The sequence below is a fragment of the Drosophila navojoa genome, chromosome 5 (assembly GCF_054131105.1).
Source record: "Drosophila navojoa isolate 15081-1374.11 chromosome 5, UAZ_NAV_1.0, whole genome shotgun sequence".
Lineage (NCBI taxonomy): Eukaryota > Metazoa > Arthropoda > Insecta > Diptera > Drosophilidae > Drosophila > Drosophila navojoa.
Genome location: NC_142893.1, coordinates 6,977,712 through 6,998,443, shown reverse-complemented (window position 1 = coordinate 6,998,443; position 20,732 = coordinate 6,977,712). Strand labels below are relative to the sequence as shown.

At 37.9% G+C, this 20,732-nt stretch overlaps 1 protein-coding gene across 1 annotated transcript; it reads left to right on the top strand.

Moving 5' to 3' along the window:
* The first annotated feature begins 4,035 nt into the window (after positions 1-4,035).
* On the top strand, positions 4,036-18,299 carry Optix (optix). The gene is made up of 4 exons (XM_018105748.3): positions 4,036-4,501; positions 6,830-6,948; positions 7,014-7,263; positions 17,293-18,299. Exons 1-4 carry the CDS (start codon positions 4,215-4,217, stop codon positions 18,140-18,142), a joined length of 1,506 nt encoding a protein of 501 aa, XP_017961237.1. The 5' UTR covers positions 4,036-4,214; the 3' UTR covers positions 18,143-18,299.
* Positions 18,300-20,732: the final 2,433 nt, after the last annotated feature.

Below are 20,732 nucleotides of genomic sequence, written 5' to 3'. Positions count from 1 at the left end.
TTTTGCCATTTGAGTGTGAGGCAAGATTTGATTGCTGGGCAATAGGCAAATATGTCTATGATTCTATTTGGTAAATAAGTTTTAGTTTGAAGTCAATTTCAGGTTAATTATAAGATAAATTATACGTTTTGATATACGTAAATTTGAGCAGTTATATTTATGCAAATATGTAAATAAGAGACAAAAATATTTATTAATAATTTTAGTTTGTGTAATTCTGTTTAACTAAATTTATAAACATTATCAAATATATTTTAGACATCTTTTTGCGCTAAATAAATTTGTTAGCATAAATTCGTATTTTTTAAATTTTATATATATAAATTGTCTTTTCTTAGTTTATTTATTTAACTTTTTATTATTTATTAATATTTATATATATTTTATTTTTAAATTTCGTATCTTATATTGAAAAGACAATTATTTAATTTATTTTTTTTAATAATTTTTTTATTTGAATTTTTTATTTATATTTTGTATTTATGTTTTTTATTTTTAATTTTTTATTTATATTTTTTATTTATATTTTTTATTTAAATTTGTTATTTATAATTTTTTTGTCTGCAAAATTATTTAATTTAATTTTTTTATTAAATTTTTTATTTATATTTTTTATTTAAATTTTTTATTTATATTTTTTTATTTATAATATTTTATTTTATATTTATTAAATTTTTTATTTATATTTTTTTTTTAATTTTTTCTTTGTATTTTTTTATTTATAATTTTTTATTTATAATTTTTTGTCGTCTGCTTTTAAATTTGTATTTATATCATTCTGCTAATTTTAAAATTTAAAATTTATTTTTTGTTAACTTTTGCTTTTAATTTTAGTTACTAAAATTTTGTCCCTCTATCTGTTTATGGTTTTTAAATTCTATTAAATTTATTTTTGTATATTTAAATTTGTACAGATTTGTATAAATAATGCACATAAACACTTCAAAAAGTATTAGAAAATATAAAATACTTGTTTTCTAGCTATATTTCCCTTATATATTATCCAGTAAACCAATAAATAGAGTCCCTTATATGCAAAGACTTTCAAAATTCTAGCTTTAATTCAGCCAGCAGCAATTCACGAGCTTATCTATACGATCAATGGTCAAAACGCTGTTTGGCCTCTAAACATTCTAAAGATGGATGGTTAGATACTATAATGAGCGTATCCAGCGGGAGGGCTGTCAATTCGGATAGATGTACAGATAGAGCCATGATTTGTGAGAGCTGGCGCAATGCGTGCGCTATCACAAATTTTGTATCTATTTATCTATGTAACTATGTATCTGATGTGAATGTATCTGCTTGCTGTTGTTGTTGTCGCTGCTGCTGCTGCTGCTGCTGCTGCTGTTATTGGTGTCGCAATCAGTAGCCGCTCTCGTAATGCAATTATCCTAAATGCTCAACCAACTACTCAAAAAGTCATCGTTCAGATTTAACAAGAGCCAAGCAGAGGCCGAAGCAGTGGCTGAAGCAGTCGCGGTGGCAGCTGCATCGACACCGGTTTCAGATACAAAAGCCTCGGCCCGAACAAGAGAGTGAGATACGGATACACGGATACACGGATACACGGCAATGGCAATCGCTCTACCTCTAGCAATATGGTTACATGGCTCTGGCTATGGCGTCGTCTCAATGGCGAATACATATGTACAGCTAGCCGGAGGGGTGGGAGGAGGGGTGGTGGGGTGAAGGGTAGCGCTGGGTGAATTAGAGTCACGCCTCTGCAACGGGCGTCAATTTGTAAACTCATTTACTTGTGGCATGTAAACAACTAATCTGTTAACACTCTGACAAAGCACAGCAGTGGGTATAGTGGGTATACTGAGTACCCCTAATGCCTACTAGCTGGCTCTCTGTCTCTGTGTATGTCTCTCTCTCTCTCTGGCAAAAACCGCGCTGGCAAATATTTCCCTTATTTGACGGCATAATCAAAAGTTTTTCTTTACTTTTTCACTCTACTTTGCGTTTTCTTTTCTTTTTTTTTTGTTGCTAAAATGAAACCCGAATTTCGTATACTGCCCGAGCTTAGGGGTTAGCTGGGTTAGATTCGGGTTGGGCACGGGAAGAGCCACACCGTATCAAACATTTTCGCTACACTTCCACAATATGTTGCAGCTACAGTGGGCCGAGAGTTTGCGAAAAAGTGGCAAAAGGCTTAGAGTGTTGGGGCAAAGTTTGAATAGGGGAGTGTATAGCGAGGGATATGCTAGGAAAAACTGAGCAGAGAGCTTGAAATTTGAAGAAACTGCTTAAGGCAATAAATGGGGAGATGTTTAACCTTTAAGCTTGAACAGTTGAGCAAGATGAGATCAAGAAAAATGTAAAGCTTAAAGCTGAAAATGTAAGGGAATGTGAGAGTAAAGCATAATGAGCTTTAAAAAGTTTGAATGAGGATTAAGTGAGCTTAAAGCATAATGTATTAAAGTAAAGAAACCCTTAGCAATTTAGAAATATTTAAATATACATACATAAAATATAGTATAATATGATAATTATAATGTAGACTTAGAATACTTATTAATATTTATTAATGATAATATTTATATAATTTATAAATGATAATATGATGATATAATATAATAATATAATAATTAATAATAATAATAATAATAATAATAATAATAATAATAATAATAATAATAATAATAATAATAATAATAATAATAGTAATAATAATAATAATAATAATAATAATAATAATAATAATAATAATAATAATAATAATAATAATAACTTTAACACATATCAGCTTTAATCTTTCTATAGCTTTATTAATTCATATATCCTCTGCATATGCGCATCCCCTTCATCATATTTATAGCCATATTTATTTATCTTTCACAATTCCCTTGGGCAGCTTATCGCCTAAGCAAATAGTTTTGATGCGCTTATGTCAATATATGCGTTACACTCTCAATAGAGAAACCAATTTTATTAGCAAGTTCGAACCACTGTGCAGAGCGCCAGGCAGTGCTGCTGTTGCTGCTGTTGCCTCTGCCGCTTTATTTGATTTCTTTATCAAAATATCAACGAACTGCTGCCTCTCACTCATCACCAATGCGCCTAGGCCCCGCTCACTCTCTCTCTCTCGCTCTCTCTCTCTCTTCCTCTTACATGGCCACGCTTCCATGCAATTGCAACTGTATGCGTATGTATTTGTTTCTCTCTGTCTGTCTGTGTGTGTGTGTGTGTGTGTGTGTGTGTGTGTAGTAGGGCTTATATACATATCATTTAAACGCAACCGGGGCTGACTACCACCGCAGCCGCAATGCCGCCCGTGCGAGCGAGACGCACAGCTGCAGCTGGTTTGCCTGCTCGTGCTTGGACAGTCTGGCTGCGTGCAAGCGAGACGGCTAGTGTGCGACAGAGTGCAGGCCACTCAGCGCGTAGCGAGTGACGGACGAGCCCCAGGAACGCCTACCCAACAGCCTCTGCCCTGGTATGGTGGTGTTTCAGTATCCGTATCTGTTACTCAAGCTGTGTGCGTGTGCGTGTGTGTGTGTGTGTGTGTGGCAACTCGTTTCTGTTGCTGCATGTACGTGTAGTTGTTGTAGCTGTATCTGTGGCTGTATCTGTATCTGGCAGCTGGCAGCAGTAGCTGGTAGCTGCTGCTGGCTCTGTTGCTGCCAGAGTATCTGTATCTGTGGCGCGTCATTGTTGTGCGTTGCCGTTGCCATCGTAACCAACGCCGTCGCCACCGTCACCGTCACCGTCGTCGTCGTCATCGTCGTCCATCGCATAGTAGGCAGCTCAGTTACAAGACCATTATTTGACGTATTTTTTGTGCGCTCGGTTGTACGTTCGCTCGCCGCCTGGTTATATCCATAGCACGCCCTCAGCTAGCGCTCAGTGCTCGAACGCAATCCGGATTTGGATCAGCCGCAGTTCGGTCGAGTAGTATCGGTTAATCATTAGCTACCCGGTTCAAGGATTTTTTCATATCCAAAACTAACAAAAACAACAACAACAAAAAACAAAAACAAAAAAATATCGAATCCGACGCGTTTGTTAATATCGATCGAGAGTGACTGTGATCGTACCCAGATATCAATATATTCTATAGAAATTAATATTCCAATATAAATATAGATCTATTATAAGAATCATATAGATTGTGTGTGTGTTTGTTTCAATTGATACTCGCTGCAAAATTCATTCGTTTTGGTTCAGAATAGTATGCGAATTAGTTCACAGTGGATTCAACGCATAAAATGGCCGTTGGACCGACGGAGGGCAAACAGCCGCCCACAGAGACATTCTCGCCCACACACCATCAGATTATAGCACCCAGTCCGATATTGGCGGTGCCGACGCTCGCCTTCTCCGCGGCCCAAGTGGAGATCGTCTGCAAAACTCTGGAGGATTCCGGCGATATTGAGCGTCTGGCACGTTTCCTATGGAGTCTGCCCGTGGCGTTGCCCAACATGCACGAGATACTCAACTGTGAGGCGGTGCTCCGTGCTCGAGCCGTTGTCGCCTATCACGTTGGCAACTTCAGGTAGGCAAATGCCCAAAGGCCCCAAAGAAAAAAAAAACAAAATAAGGAAAATATGTTTAACAAAAGCTTACGGCTCAAATAACACGGCTCTGATTAACCTCGACTTGGCTGGGAGAGGGGGAGCGGCGGTAGATCGGGCGAGGTAGAGGCAGCGTCGGGCAGCCACTGCCAAGGGTCGAGTTATTTGATAGTTTTTGCTTTTGTCAGTCGCACAATGATGCGCTCGCTAAATTAATAAACAATGCGCATTAATTTACTAATTAAAGAACTCAACAACAACAGAGCAGATTTTGATTAATAAAACACCGAGCGAACAATAGAGCCAAAGCTTCTGATCTGCCCATAGCACTCGGCTTCCTCTATACCAGAGATATTCTCAAATTTCATTCAGCCGGAAACAGTTGATTGAGAGCCCGGCCAGAGAGCGAGATTAGCTTGAAAGCTAAGCAAATTAACAAATGAAATTTACTAAATATAATATAATCTATATATAAATAGTATGTATATGTATGCATTGATCTATCTGCAATTAACTGCCTTGATTGACAACTGGCTTTAACTAGTCATAGATACGCGAGATCTGGTTATTAGACGAGTGGACAAACATGTCTACGCTCCAGCTCCAGCTCCAGCTCCAGCTGCAGCTCCAACTCAACATTTTTTTAAGATATCATTAAACAACAAATAAACGCTTTGCTATTAGTGCCCAAGTTTGATATATTGCTTATGACAGAGACCTGACAAACTGACAAACTGACAAAGTGACAAACTGACTGAGAAACGAGTTGAGTAATTTACCTCAAGCATTTAACATGCATGTCTAAACTTTAACTTGACTGCAAGCATTACAACAATATTCAAATTGTGAAATATATATGCCAAGTGCTTCGCTTCTTCTTCTTAATGAGGAAAAAAAAAACAAAAACTTATTTAATGCTGCACTTCAATTAAATTTAATTTGTCTAAACTTGGCGCAGAATCATAACATCAAATTAAACATTCTGTCAGCATTTTTAGCTGGCAGTTAAAATGCCTAAAACAAGTTTTCAACGGCTTCGAGTCTAGTGAGCCGTTGCTTAAGTTGAGTCGCTCTGTGCTTAAAGCTCCATAGCTGAACTTTAAGCTGATTTCATTTAGAGAGATATCTTAATTGTCTACAAGTCTTTTAGATTGTTAAATTATTACAATATGGCATTTTCTTATATAGGTTTCCATTTCTAGCTCAATTTCCAAGTCAAGCTTATTTATATCAATAAAGAGTTTTTTTTCCATTTTCAAGGTAATTGCTTAAATATTGAACGAGTAGAACTAGTAAAGGTAAAGCTCATATAAACATTAACATAGGCTCTGCTAACAACATATATTTAACATACATATATCACTAAATTGATCTATATAATATTTTTATCTGAGTTCCGCTTCCATACTTAGTTATGCATATGCATATAGGGCTTATACTCTTCTGGGATATACATACAAAAGAAATGGAAATAATCGAGTGGTTCTAATCTAGTTATCATCATTATCATCTATTGAATATATCAATAGGCGTAAGGCAAAAATTTTGATAGACTTCAGCTAAAGTAATCTATAAAACTATGATCAATCAGCTTCAAATTAAATCATGTTTCCATCAGTATTTATTTACAATTAATTTTTACAGAGATTAAAGAATCATATAGTCATATGTCATATTATGTTTACAATAGATAACATATTTTAAATATTGGGTTTTACATTCTATGCAATAAACTGAAATAAGCAAAATATTTATATATGTATACGTAATACTTTGCTAGAGTAAGTTTATTTTAATAATTCATATTGAATAACATATGTTATATTAATTATACAGATAATAGAATCTATAGAACCCTCTGTTATCGCTATTGACTGACTGAGTTTATCTATTTAACTTATATATATTGCTGACGTATGATCCATAAAGAGCTTAGAGTGATTTACATTTATCAATTTACATAGCTATGTATGACTTTTATAGAGAATATCTAAAATCCATGGCAATCGTCGGTTATGGCAAGTGATTTGATTGCTCTGAGCTGCATAAATAAATGACATCCAATTAAAACAATTTGTTAGATTTAACTGGCTGTCAACGCCAGAGACAAATCACAGCAACAATTGCCGCAAATATTTCGGAAATTAGAAGCGAAGCAGATGAGAACTTTGGCGAGAAGTTGCACAGCAGGATATATGTACGGCATGCAGGGGGGTTGAAGGCACTAAGGGTTGGCCGAGCACTTGATGGAACTGTTGCTATATATGTATACATAATATATATATATATTATATACTTCTGCTCAACAGGGAACTATATGCAATAATAGAGAATCATAAATTTACTAAAGCATCCTATGGCAAACTGCAAGCGATGTGGCTGGAGGCGCACTACATTGAGGCGGAGAAGCTGCGAGGACGGTCGCTAGGTAGGTCAACTGAATATATAAAACTATAGATAAACCATATATCCCATATGCCACACCTCTTACAGGACCCGTTGACAAATATCGCGTACGCAAAAAGTTTCCATTGCCGCCCACCATTTGGGATGGGGAGCAGAAGACGCACTGTTTCAAGGAGCGAACGCGGAGTTTGCTGCGCGAATGGTACCTACAGGATCCCTATCCGAATCCTACCAAGAAACGCGAACTGGCCAAGGCGACGGGCCTCAATCCCACGCAGGTTGGCAATTGGTTTAAGAATCGCAGGCAACGCGATCGTGCCGCTGCGGCCAAGAATCGGTAAGTTCTATCGCATCATCTAGAAACAATAGGAGGGGGTCATTAAGCCAGGGGGGAGTGCGGTAGTGGGGCAAAGCATGCGACATGGGGCACGTTGCATGTGCCAATAATTTCTAGTGTAATACGAGCTGCGGCTGCTGTTGCTGCTGCGTAAACTGATATCGAGCTGCAGCCAAGTGGAAGTGGCTGCAAGAATATCTCAGATACAGGAGCAACAGCAGCAGTGGGTGTGCGTGTGTGTGTGTAGTGTGTGCCATTTCCATTTCATTGATCCGTGCCGATGTCGATAACGACGACGGCGGCGGCATCCAGCGAAGCGTTCTCAATTTCCGAATCGTTTGTTGCGGTCGCTGCTTTTGGCCACATTAAAATGACCGCCGACAACGCTGACAAACAGCAACAAGACGGCTAAATCGAAGCAGCAGCAGCAACAACAGCAGATGATGCTTGACTGCAAGCTGAAACAACAACAACAACAATGTTGGCAATAGTAATAATAAGAGAAAGAGCAACAGCAACTGAAAAGGCTGTGATAACAACAGCAACAGCAACAGCAGCAGCAGCTACTAGAATAACAGAAATGTTAACAACATTAGCAATAACTAGAGAAATAGCAAGAGCAACAGCAACAGCAAACGTAACAGCAACAGCAACATTAGGAGCAGCAACAAGTGCAACAGCAACATACCACTAACAACAGCAACAGCTGCAACTGGGACAAAAAAGGCAACGACAACAATAATGTGATCAATTATCAACAATCGAGCGACAACAGCAGCAATAGTTAAACAATATTTGCAGCAGCAACATGATTACCTATAGCAAGAGCTATACAAACCAGCAGCAATATAATTGCAATAGCAACAGCAACACGAAACAGCAACAGCAGCAAATTCACAGCATTCAGTTTGAAACAAGAGAAACAGCAATCTTAGCAACAGCAGCAACAAAAGCAACAACAGCAATAACAGCAACAGAAGCAGCGACAATCTTAAGAAGAACGATAAAAACTGCAGGCGACAGCGACAATATATGTATGTATGTAGCAGAACAGCAACCGTAACAGTAACAGCAGCAGCAACAGCAGCAACAGCAGCAGCAGCAACATCAGCAGCAGCAGCAACAGCAGCAACAGCAGTAACAGCAATAGCAGCAACAGCAATAGCAACATTAGCAATGATAATGATAACAACAATGACAGCCACAGCAATTCCAAGCAACAACAACAACAGGAATAGCAGTAGCAACACAGCAGCATCAGCAGCAGTGACAGCAACACCCACAACAGCAACAGCAACATTAATTTCCATCAGCAACAGCAGTAAATAAGATCAAAAACCAGCAACAGCACATGATCCGCTTTGAGGCAACAGCAACATTAACAGCAGCAATTGCAATAGTAACATCTAACAGCAGGAGCAGCAGCAACAACGGCAGCAATATCAATATCAACCAGCAACTGCAACAGCAACTGGGATCAACAACTAGCTATCGATCATGCATTGTTTGAAAGCAGCAACAACAACAACTTCAATAGCAGCAACAACAGCATATACAGTAACAACAGCAACAACAGCAACTTGAATAGCAGCAGAAGCAGCAGCAACAGCAACAACTATATCAGCAGAAACAGCAACAACAACAAAAGCAACTTGAACAGCGGCAACAACAGAATCTACAGCAGCAAAAGAAACTACTATAGCAGCAGCAGCAACAACTACAAGAGCAACATCAGCAGCAGCAGCAACAACAACAGCAACTACTATAGCAGCAACAGCAACAACTACAAGAGCAACATCAGCAACAACAGCAACAATAAAAGGCACAGCAACAACAATAACAGCAGCAGCAGGAGCAGCATCATCGACAACAGCAACACCAGCAACTTGAACAGCAGCAACAACACTTGCAGCCGCAACAGCAACAGCTGTAGAGACTTACAGCAATATTGTAAGCGCAGCTCAAGCTTCGACGGAAAGACACAGCATTGAATCGAGGCTTTATATATCTATATATATGAAGAGAGAGAGAGAGAGGGAGAGTGAGAGAGAGAGAGAGGGGGAGAGAGCGAAAAAAAAACTCGACCAATTCGCGCGAAGTTGAAATGAAGAAGATGCGCGCTTTGGCATCATCGTCCACGGCCAAGTGAAAGATGGCAAGTTAAGTGGAATGACATGGCACAAAACGTAGCTCAAGTGCGCTGCTCCTGCAGATGCGCAAATATTTCAAGTTGCTTCTACCTGCTGTACAGTGGGCACCCCCTAAGACCGGCAACCCCTCCTCAGCGCTCTCTCTCACTCTCGCTCTCTTCCTGCCTCTTCCCCTCTCGGTCTCACATTTTGGCATTCTTTTGAAGCGAGGATGAGGCAAACGTTGCAGGTTGAAGCCGACGCCGTGTTTATTAAGTTAGGAACTGAATGAATCTGCACAAAGCGCCAAAAGCTGCGGCGGCTACGGCGGCTGCTGGAGCGCCTTTTTGGAACGGGTCATTAGTTAAAATGATGGCGATTATTTCGACTTGTAAAGTGAGCAGCAGCAGCAGCAGCAGCAGCAAGAGCAGGAGAAGCAGCAGCAGCAGGAGCAGGAGGAGGTGGAACAGCAGCGCGCATTACAACTCCATCTGCAAGCTGCGTTCTAGTTGCAGATCGAGCTGGATTTCAAGTTTTTTTTTTTTGACAGACAAGAAAGCCAAGCCGCTCAGCTAAAAAAAATAATAATAAAATAAAAAACAACAACAAAATATGAAATTAAAAGACGTTCATATGCGAGAGACAGTCAGACGAGTCATTCAGCATCGACAGCGCCGGCAAAAATGATGAGCAGACATTCTAACCACAGACAGAGACAGACAGAGAGGCAGAGGGGCACACACAAAGAGAGAAGTGTAGTGAGGGAGAGAGAGAGTGGAAGAGAGAGGGGTAGCGGGTCAGATCTTAAATAACAGGCGCTGACTTTTCAAGCATCGAGTGCTGAAAAAATTGTTAACATTTTTGCTACTGCACTTGAGCGTTGGCTGCGTTGGCAGACGACGACGTCGCTGCTCCAATAAGAAAACGAACAAAAAAAGAAACAGAAGAGATATACATATATGTATATGTATGTATATATTTTTAAGAGGTTATTTCTCAGTTGGTAAATCAATCATGTGAGCCAACTAGACAGACAGTCAGTCAGCTAGGCCGGCGCATTAGAAAGGCTCCCGAAATGGCTTTATTAAGATATTAACTAGCAACAAATGGGAACAGAAACAACAACAACAACAAACAAATTTGTTCATGCTCCATGAACTGAGACATTAAAATTGAGTATCAGCTGGGTTGAGTCCGCTTGCCTAGTAATGGATCACATAATGGATATTGCCAGCTCTGTCTGCATTAACAAAGCCAACGCTTAACTTTATTTATTATTCAATTTTATTTTATTAATGCAAAATGTTATCAAGAAAAAATATATTTATACAATAAATAAAAAATATAACATAATAAATTCATAAATATATATATATAAACTTAAAATACATAAACAAATATTATTAACAATCATAATATATGCAATTTAAAAAAAAAAATGTGACACTGCACCACTCACAACACTTCGAGCTTAGGCACTTGACTGATCAGAGCCGCCAGCTGCATCCAGTTTTATAGCTGACAAAATGTCACTCAAAATTAGAGCAAAGCACTTTAGCTCTTTGGCACGCACTCAGCAGGTAGAATGAATAATTTGACTATTTGCATTGAGTGCTAAAAATATGGCGCTGACTCTTAGCGCGCACAGGCAAACGAACAAACATAGCTGTATATATGTGCTATTTTTGTTGTTGTATGTCATTATGCTTTAAGCTGAGCTTCTGCAATGCATAGAGTTGTTTTTGGTTTTCATGAGCAGAGAGCAGTGAGAGTAAGAATCGATATTCCGTTATTTGTGTATTTTATTTTTACACAAGGCTGAGCTGTTGCTATAAAGAGAGTGAGAGAAGGAGTTTGTTGAAGTAAAGAGATGATTTTTTGAAAGAGAGTGTAACAAATGAACTCATAACAACGAAAATACTTTTCGCTGCTTGTTATATGTATTTATTATCTAGTTTACCCTAGCATACCCCATTTGCTCATCTTCTGTTGTAATAATTATTAACAAAAATTATAAATAATAGCATAATATGTCCTAATGTAACACAATTATTTTTCTTTGTTTGTTATATACACATACCCTCTTCTTCAACTCATTTCCAATGGGCATAATAAGCTAAGATTTTAATTGAAAATTAATGAACTCATTTTGCAATTCAAAGAAATATCAAAAATAGCAACTGCTCAAAATGTTGTTGAGTCGTTTGCGTCTTGCAGCTGATTCAATTAGCAAGTCATAGACTTGAGTTCGTTTTCAATTATAAAGCACCACTTGATGGATGAGCTCAAATGGAAGAGCAGAGCGGAAAGCAGTTAGAGAGTGAGCGACCGGGTGAGGGAGAGCGGATGGATGTCTGCGTGTAATTCACAAAAATCCACACACAGAGATTATTTTATTGCGTGAATTACATAAATGAAATGCGAGCCACTAAAAGCGCAGCCCACACACGAACAGAACCCACATACACACACACGCACACATTCAGAGAGCGAGAGAGACAAATTAAGTAGGAGCCACAGTGGGCGGGTGTCAATGAACATAGCATGTAAACTGCGGGCAACAAATTAGACTGAGCGAGAGAGAGAGAGAGGATGAGAGAGTTGGGGGATACAAAAGCAATTTGTCAAGCGCAATTGAAATGGGAATAAGAGATTTGTGTGTGTTATGTGTGTGTGTGTGTTTACAGAAGTGTAATAAAAATGAATGGGAATCAACAACAATAACAACAACAAATAAACACGCACAACAAATATGTTGTAAATGTCAATGATCAATCAAAATATGAAATTGAAGGACGCTGAGAACAAACTGAGCTGAACTGAGCCGAGCCTGTGAACTGTTCGCTGGTCAGCCGAAAGCTCAAGAGGCTGTTCATCGATTTACTCCCAGCGAAACACAGCTCGAAATTCTAATGAAGAAAGGCTGCCGATGAGAAGCTACCAAAAAACAAAAAAAAGTAATAATAATAAGAAGAAGAAGAACTTGGGTAGATGGGTAGCTGGAAGCATTGTCAATATCCAAATCCGAGTGCCCACTTGGCTGAGCGTTCGGACAGGCACACTCAAACATCCAATAAGTACCCAGACCCATGCCCGAAAAGCAAAAAAAAAAAATGAACTCGGAGCTCACACAGCCAACTCAAGAGCTGGCGATACTCGACTCGTTGTTTGCACAGTGCAACTACCGTTTCGGTGGCTTGTGAGAAAGATACAAACGAGATACAGCTTGGGGAGGGGGCAGCGAGGAAGCGGCGGCAGCCGTTGCTGGTCCAGGTGAAGCTGTCGCCCACTTCAACAGCGTGTAGAAAGTGTATTAAAGAAATCAATTGATATCAAAAAGAATGAACACAAAGTTTAACAGTCATACCGGATGTGAATGTAAGAGTGTATGTGTGTGTGTGTGTGTGTGTACTGACAAGTGAAATGTAAATGCTGTGCAAATAGCGCCAACTGCAAACTGAGCAAAAGAGATATATATATCTAGATACATCTATAGATAGGCGTATATATACATATATACATATTTAAATTGCACAAATTTAAATCTTGTTTGTCAACAGATCGCAAAAAAAAAGGGCACAACGACCAAATAAACGTTGATTGCATTTAGAAACCACCCTGTTGAAAGGCCTTCCTCGCTGCGCCCCTTCCATCTACCCCTAGCCCTGTTTATTCACTTTCCCAACGCTTTGACAAAATGTTATTCGGTCCACTTAAGCGCCTGGAACCCCTGGGATTTAACAGACTTCGACTTGGCTGCTGCGACTGCGACGGCGACTGCTGTCTAAATATTTACACAATTTATAACTTTCAATTTGAATGACACAATTATCGAAATGCGCTTCGAACTCAATTTTGTTTCGCTTCAATTTGCATTGTTTCTATAGAAATTTCAGGAGTCTACTAACGATATGATAGCTCTTAAAGAACAAGTTATTTACATTATCAAACTGCTAAATACTGTTAGCTTACCAGTTGAGTGCTTGAGTTATCGGCAAATCGATAATTGTTATCGTTTAATGGAATAAGAGTTTATTGTAGAAATTATTTTATATGTGGAAACAATATCACTTGTTTCATACATAATTCGGCAATATTCACATATCATAAATAATATATAATACACCCAGCACGCATCACTAATCGATAATTCGATAACAGCCCATTCTCAATTAGGGCATCAAAATCTGAGTCAAAAAATCAATTTCATACTCAAACGATATTCAATTACATTCACAAACCTAAGCCAGATTTAATTATTAACCAAGAGTTATGTACACCTTTGAATTTATCGCAGTTGTTGTTGTTGTTGTTGTTAATTTGGCCTATGTGATCAGATCGTATTACCCGACATTCTTGCAGCTGAATAAGTTTTCACAATTCCAAGTCCCCCCTCCCCAAAAAAAAAAAAATCCCTCCATACACGAATCTTCTGACATGAGCCGATTAAAGCATTTCAATGTCTCGAATCCGAGGCTCAAGTTACCAGCTAAAGGCTTAGCTCTAACTCTATCTTGCTCGCTGTCTCTCTCTCTCTCTCTCTCTCTCTCCCTCAGTCATTGTGTGGGTAATTACATACGTGTCATTTCGTTTTCGTTTAGGTGCCACAGTATCAGATTCCAAAACGAAAAACCCTTTTTTTCTGGCTCTCTCGACTGTTTCTGGTTAATTGTTTGGAAAATATATATTAGTATATAAGTATGTATATGGATATATGTGGATATATATTGATATATGTATATCATATTCATAAGCAGCTCCCAATGAATTCAATGAAGCGTAAACACGGCCTTGGAGCTGCGCCCGTGCCAGAGCTCCTCTTCCTCTTTCTCTTGTCTGTTTTTGCTTTGGCGTAGGTTATGGGCGCAGGTAGCATCTGGTTTTTTTTTGTCGTTGTTGTGTTCGATCTTTCAGTTTTGACTGCCTACAGCTTCATTGAGGCGTAATCGCTACTGCCAAAAAGCTATAAAATTTCACAGCGACCCACCGCAAACATAATTTACACAACATTTGGGCGAAATGAGTTAAGCATAGACCTAGCAGTTACCCTGGGCGAAGGGTAGAGCAGTTTCAGAGAGAGACAGAGAGAGAGAGAGAGAGAGAGAGAGGGGGGTAGATGAGCATAGAACTTTTCTAGAAAATTTATACAAGATTTGATTTCCCTTTGAGTCTTGATGGGTTTATATTTAAGTATCGATATTATAGCAACTACAACGGTAGTGCTATTGCCTTTAATTCCTTTTTGACCTACAACAAAGAAGCGTACTGGATAGGGCTAATAAGCTTGGTAGTGCTTAACCATTTGATGACTCAAATTTCTTAAAATTTTAACTGTTTATTGTTGGTTAAGAGCTAAAACATTTAGGCAAAAATATGTTTTCACTGCAGATCTTAAAATGTTTTCACAATATGCTGGAACTATACTAATACATTGTTAAGGAATGCCAATCATTAATATATAAATAATAAATATAAAATAATAATAATAAAATAATAATAATAATAAATAATAATAATAAAATATAATAATTAAAATTACATATATTATGCAAACTGAATCAGCATTTAGCTGCACTCATAGCAACACATACATTTACATATACACACACACACATATACATACATAAAGTTCGTTTGATCTGTGCCATGTAATTCATCAGCGGAATGGGCCGATGTGTCAAGTTGGTAAATGATAATCCATCAAGTTGCCGCATTAGGCAACTAAACGATTCCATTTGCAACAATACAAAAAATCGAGTGGAGAAAAAAATGAAACAAAACGAGCAGGAGGAGCAGGAGGAGGAGGAGCAGGAGGAGAAGGCAAAAGGTAGCCGCAGATACATTTCGCAGCTCCAGCTGAGTTGATGCCGCGGCGCGTTCATTAATCACACACACAGGACTCCATGTGGCCCGACTCCAAAGCCACTGCTGCTGCTGCTGCTTGTTGTTGTTGTTGCTGTTGTTGTTGTTGTTGTCCGCAGCGCTGCATTATAAATGCTGATGGTTCAACAAAACGCGGCAAGTTGAGCGAATCCTAACCGATAATTATGACAGGGCAGGGAGTCTGGCTGGAGCTGGCGATGCTGAAGATGATGTATATGAACACTCTCTGTGATGGCTCTATAAATATGCCGACATGGCTGCCACTGCCACACCACTGCGTGCCACTGCGCGCTGCACGTTGCGCTTCTAATCAAGTCATTTCAGTGTAGTTTCTTTTTGTGGCCTTTTGTTTTGGCCACAGATAATTTGTCTTAAGCATGTGTGAAAGTTGCCACAGATTTATTGTGTGGCTGCCGCCCTGACAAATGAGCCGCCTAATGGGCGTGTCCGGCGACCAGTGACCAGCTGTGCAACAGCCACTTGCAACACACTCACTTGCCACACTAATCACTTTTCACACTTTTCACATTTAATAACTGGGAATCGAGAAAATCGAAACTCTCACAAACAATCTCTCTCTCTCTCTCGCCTCTCTCTCGCCTCTCTCTCGCCTCTCGCATTGCATTCGCCATGCATCATTAATTGAGCGATCGGCAAGCGATTAAACGCTTTCTTGACAAAGTACTCGATGGGTGTTCGAGAGCACTGGAAGCTTATTCATTAATATTATCTACTTAAAGTTGAAGCTGCAGCAGCTTTTAGTGAGAAATTCTAGAGAATTTAGCATGGGAAGTGTGAGAAATTTTTGAGAACCTAAAATGGGAATAATATTGAGGAATAATCAATATAATATATATTATCAAAAATGTATAAAATGTTATAGCTAAATAAAAAAATTAATAAAATAATAATAATAATAATAATAATAATAATAATAATATTAATATTAATAATAATATTATTAATAATAATAATAATAATAATAAATTAAATGAATGCACAAATTTATGAATTCTTCAAATTTTTAGTTCCAGTTACAAATAATAAGAATAACAATAATAAATTAAATAAATGCACACATTTAAAAATTCCTCAAACTTTAGTTCCAATTAAAAACAAAATAATAATAAATTATTAACTGGAACTAAATTTATAAATTCTTTAAGCGTTCAGTGTCAATTAAAAAAAAAATAAGAATAAATTAAATTAATGCACAAATTTATGAATTCCTTAAACTTTTAGTTCCAGTTTACAATATTGTTTAATTAGGAAACATTTGGACTATTCTTGACTGGGTTTATCTAAGAACAAGCTCAAAATATATCAAAATATTTTATTTATAAATTATAAATAAAAAATGACAAGACTAAATGCAAAAATTTATAAATTCTTCTACATAGTGAAAATTTTGACTATTTTATATTTATTCAAAAATTTTATATTTATTCACATATATAAAAATTTGTGGCTATAAATATTTTATTTTATATTGAATATTTTATTTATAAATTATAAATTTTATAAATTGAAATATAAATATATGTAAATATTTATATGATTTGCTTGATGACATCTAAATCGAAATCTAAAATTTAAATGTCTCTATGCCAAGGTAGCTCTCAAGTTTCATGGATAATTTCATGAAACTGCAATAAGCTTGGCAATATATGGATATATATTTAAGCATAAATATATAGCAAAAGTTTACTAATTATACAAAGGTTATCAAACAAGCTTTGTGCGCTGCTAAAAAAAAATTTTAATAGCTCTGATATTTTTTTTTATTTTATATGTATATATAATCACAAGAGAAAATCTAATAATAAATAAATTTGAATTTTCCTCATTTTATTGTAAATATAAGCTTAGGTTTCCTGACAAATTTTTGATATATATTTAATATATAATATTTAATTGATTTAATGCATTATTACAATAGATTAATATTCATTTAATTTTTTATATTATTAGCAATTATATATTAAACAATTTCTCGTATCTTCTCGTATCTTTGCAGCATACAGCACAATCAGAACAATTCGGGCCTGGGCTGCCGCAGCCGTCGGGCGGACGGTGTTGCCTCGCCGACTCCGTCGGATAGCTCCGATTCGGATATATCGCTGGGCACCCATTCGCCGGTGCCGAGCAGCCTGCAGCTGCAGCACAGTCCCGGCAGCATGTCGAACGGCGCCAATGGCGAGGAGAGCCTCAGCGTGGACGATGATAAGCCGCGTGACTTGAGCAGTGCACTGCCGTCGCCCACACCGCCTCAGCTGCCGTCGGCCTATGGGGCGAGTGGTGGTGCGGGTGGAGGCGGCGGTGCTGGGGGTTTGCCTGCCGGCTGCCTGCCGCCGTTCAAGCTGGACGCGGCGAGCAGCCTGTTCAATGCCGGCTGCTACCTGCAAAGCTTTAGCAACCTGAAGGAGATGTCCCAACAGTTTCCCATACAGCCAATTGTCATACGGCCGCATCCGCAGCTGCCGCAGCCGCTGGCGCTCAATGGCAATCTGCATCATCCGGCGTACGCGGCTGCGTACAGTGTTGAGTGCACTGTTGCCGCACCACCGCCGCCGCCACCATCAGCATCGGCACCGGCACCGGCACCACCCAAACTGCGCATCAATTCGCCCGAGAAACTCAATTCGACGGCGGTGGCAGCTGCTGCAGCCGCCGTTGCTGCTGCACATGAGATCAACAATAGCGGCAGCAACAACAACAACAACAACAGCAACAACAACAATAATCACAGCAGCACCACCAACAGCAGCAGCACCACCACGGTCTACCATCCCAGCGCACAGCTGCTGCTCCATCGACCCTTCTCCACGTCGCCCGAGCTGAAGCATAGCGCACCAGAGATCACATGATATCAGCGGGTCTAAGGCTGACGGCTTGCTACACGCCTTGCTCGAAGGGTTTCCACGATCCACGATCCCAGCTCCCAGCTCCCAGCACCACTAAGGCCCAGCTATACGAATTGTTTTCAATTTTTCTTTAAGTTTAAGTCAGCAATAATAATTAAAACGAAATGAAATGAGAAAAAAATAATAAAATTTCTATCGAAGAGCAGCAGCAGAAATTCATTGCTAGCCCGCACAGATCCTTCAACCTGTTTAACGGGCTGTTTCCTAACATAACATTAAAAAAAGAAGATATCGAAATATATATACATCTAAATATATATATATTGAACCTCGTCGCACACACTTTTCAAAGATAGTTGTTTAAGATTTACGCATACGACGATGATGAATAAATAAAGAAAATTAACTCAGATCTGGAAAACAAACTCAATTTTCAATAAAATTTTTATGCAATCAAATTTGAAAGAAAAAAAAAACGGAAAACTGCAAAATTTTCAATCCTGTTTTTAATTTAAAATGCGATAAAAGTGAGTTGAAAATTAAGAAGATTTTTCATTTCTTCAAATTTGATAAACTGAAACAGATAACTGAGAAAATTTCACATGAAAAACATTTTCTAATTCTAATTTTTAAATTCTAATTTCTATGTGTGTGTACGTAATTGTAAATAGAGTTTAAGTATGCAAATCATAGTGCTTACGTATACATTTAGAATGCAATAAAAAACAACAAATAAAAAACAATAAAAAAAAAACTAATGAAACAGTTAAGAATTTAAATCATTACCGAAAACAAAATTGGAATCTTTTTTTTAATTAAGGGCTGGAATTTTATAAAAATGAAGCGAATTTTTGTTTTTTACAGAAGGATGAAGAAAACAAAGTAATAACTGAGTTGGAAGAATTAATAATATAAACAAGTTTCGAGTCTAGTTCGTTGCTTCCTAATAAAAATTAATTATTTCATAAAAAAAATATAAATAATTTAATATTACTTCAAATCCAGTGTTTATTTATTTATTTTTTTTTTTGTATACTATTAAAAACACAAAGTGAGCTATCGGAGAGATGTAAAAGCTACAGGGGAAAAGAGTGAGAGAGAGAGAGAGAGAGATAGAGGGAGAGAGAGAGAGAGAGAGAGAGAGAGAGAGAGGGAACAACAGATAAAATAGGTTTTAGTTTTTTACTATGGATAATAATTGAATACAAAATTAAAAACTTACTAAGCATTTATTTTTTTTTATAATTATATATATTTTTTTTTAACTAATTTCTGTTTGTATTTTATATAGTAATAATAATATACATAAATATAATTAACAATCTTTTTTATCAATGTAAAAATAAATTGTTTAATGTTTTTTTTTTTGACAGTCTAAAAAGTTTTGTTTTAGATTTTTATATACATATATTTATCTGTAAGCCAGAACACAGCAATGGGAGACACCAGATCCATCCGCGTGTCATTCATATGCCACTCGGCTGCACTGTTAGAGTATCTGCTATTCTAACTATTAACGTTTCCTTTGTGCATGGCTGTTTTTATTTTGAAATAAAATATCAATTTCTGTGTAAACAAGAGGAACAACAAATGCGGAAATGCAGCTCAGAAGTCATCTGCAACAACAGACCAGGCACAAGGCAAATATAACAACATCAAAAGCGAAAAAATAAGTCTATGTACATATATACATATATCTGCAATAACAACAACAACGAGGCGCCTATATATACTAGTGTGTGTGTGTGTGGATATGGTAAGAAGTGCCTTTCGTCGTCGGCATTTGGTTGAATGCTGGCGCCAACGATGACATCTCCTACTTGAGTGGTTTACTTAGCTGCCTTATGAAAATATCCGTGTGGTGGGCAAACACACAAGAGAGAGAGACGATCGCCAGATCCATAAATGAGTCTACAGACAGCAGGCCCGACCGGGACAGGCCAAGCAAGGCTGGCAGGCCAGGCAGGCCCACCAAAAAGTTGACGCGTCACTGTCACTCACACACAAATGCAACGCATCATCATCATCGTCATTATGAGCTGGAAGAGTGCCCTGGGAAACATATTTGGAGAGAAGACCTGTGCACACACACACACACACACACACACACACTTTTATTTTATATTATATATATATATAGAATCTATAGCCATATGCATATGCGCGATATAATCTGTGGGCTAGAGATTGTTTTGTTTTTGTTCTCCTTCTTCTTCTTTTTTGGTTGTCTGACTAGTTGTATAAGTGCTTCCTTCTTACAACAAATTTTGGGCTCAAATTACAAGGTGAGCGAGCCATGTGGAAGTTGTCAGTCAGTCAGACAGACAGACAGACAGACAGTCAGCCGGAGCTCGTCCGTCCAGCCATCACTTGAAAGCGCTGCAATTATCAGTAGCTGTTGCTCGTTGTTCGTATTGTGTATACGCCACATTGTCAGTTAATTTGTTTCACTAGAGTTTTAGTTTTCGGCGCCGTCTGCCCGTCGCCTTCGTCATCGTCATCATTAAGCATGATGTGACACTTTTGACCTCATTTTCCCCCTCAGCCATAGTTTTATTTATTTTTTTTTCTTTTCCTTTTGTCTTTTTCTTGT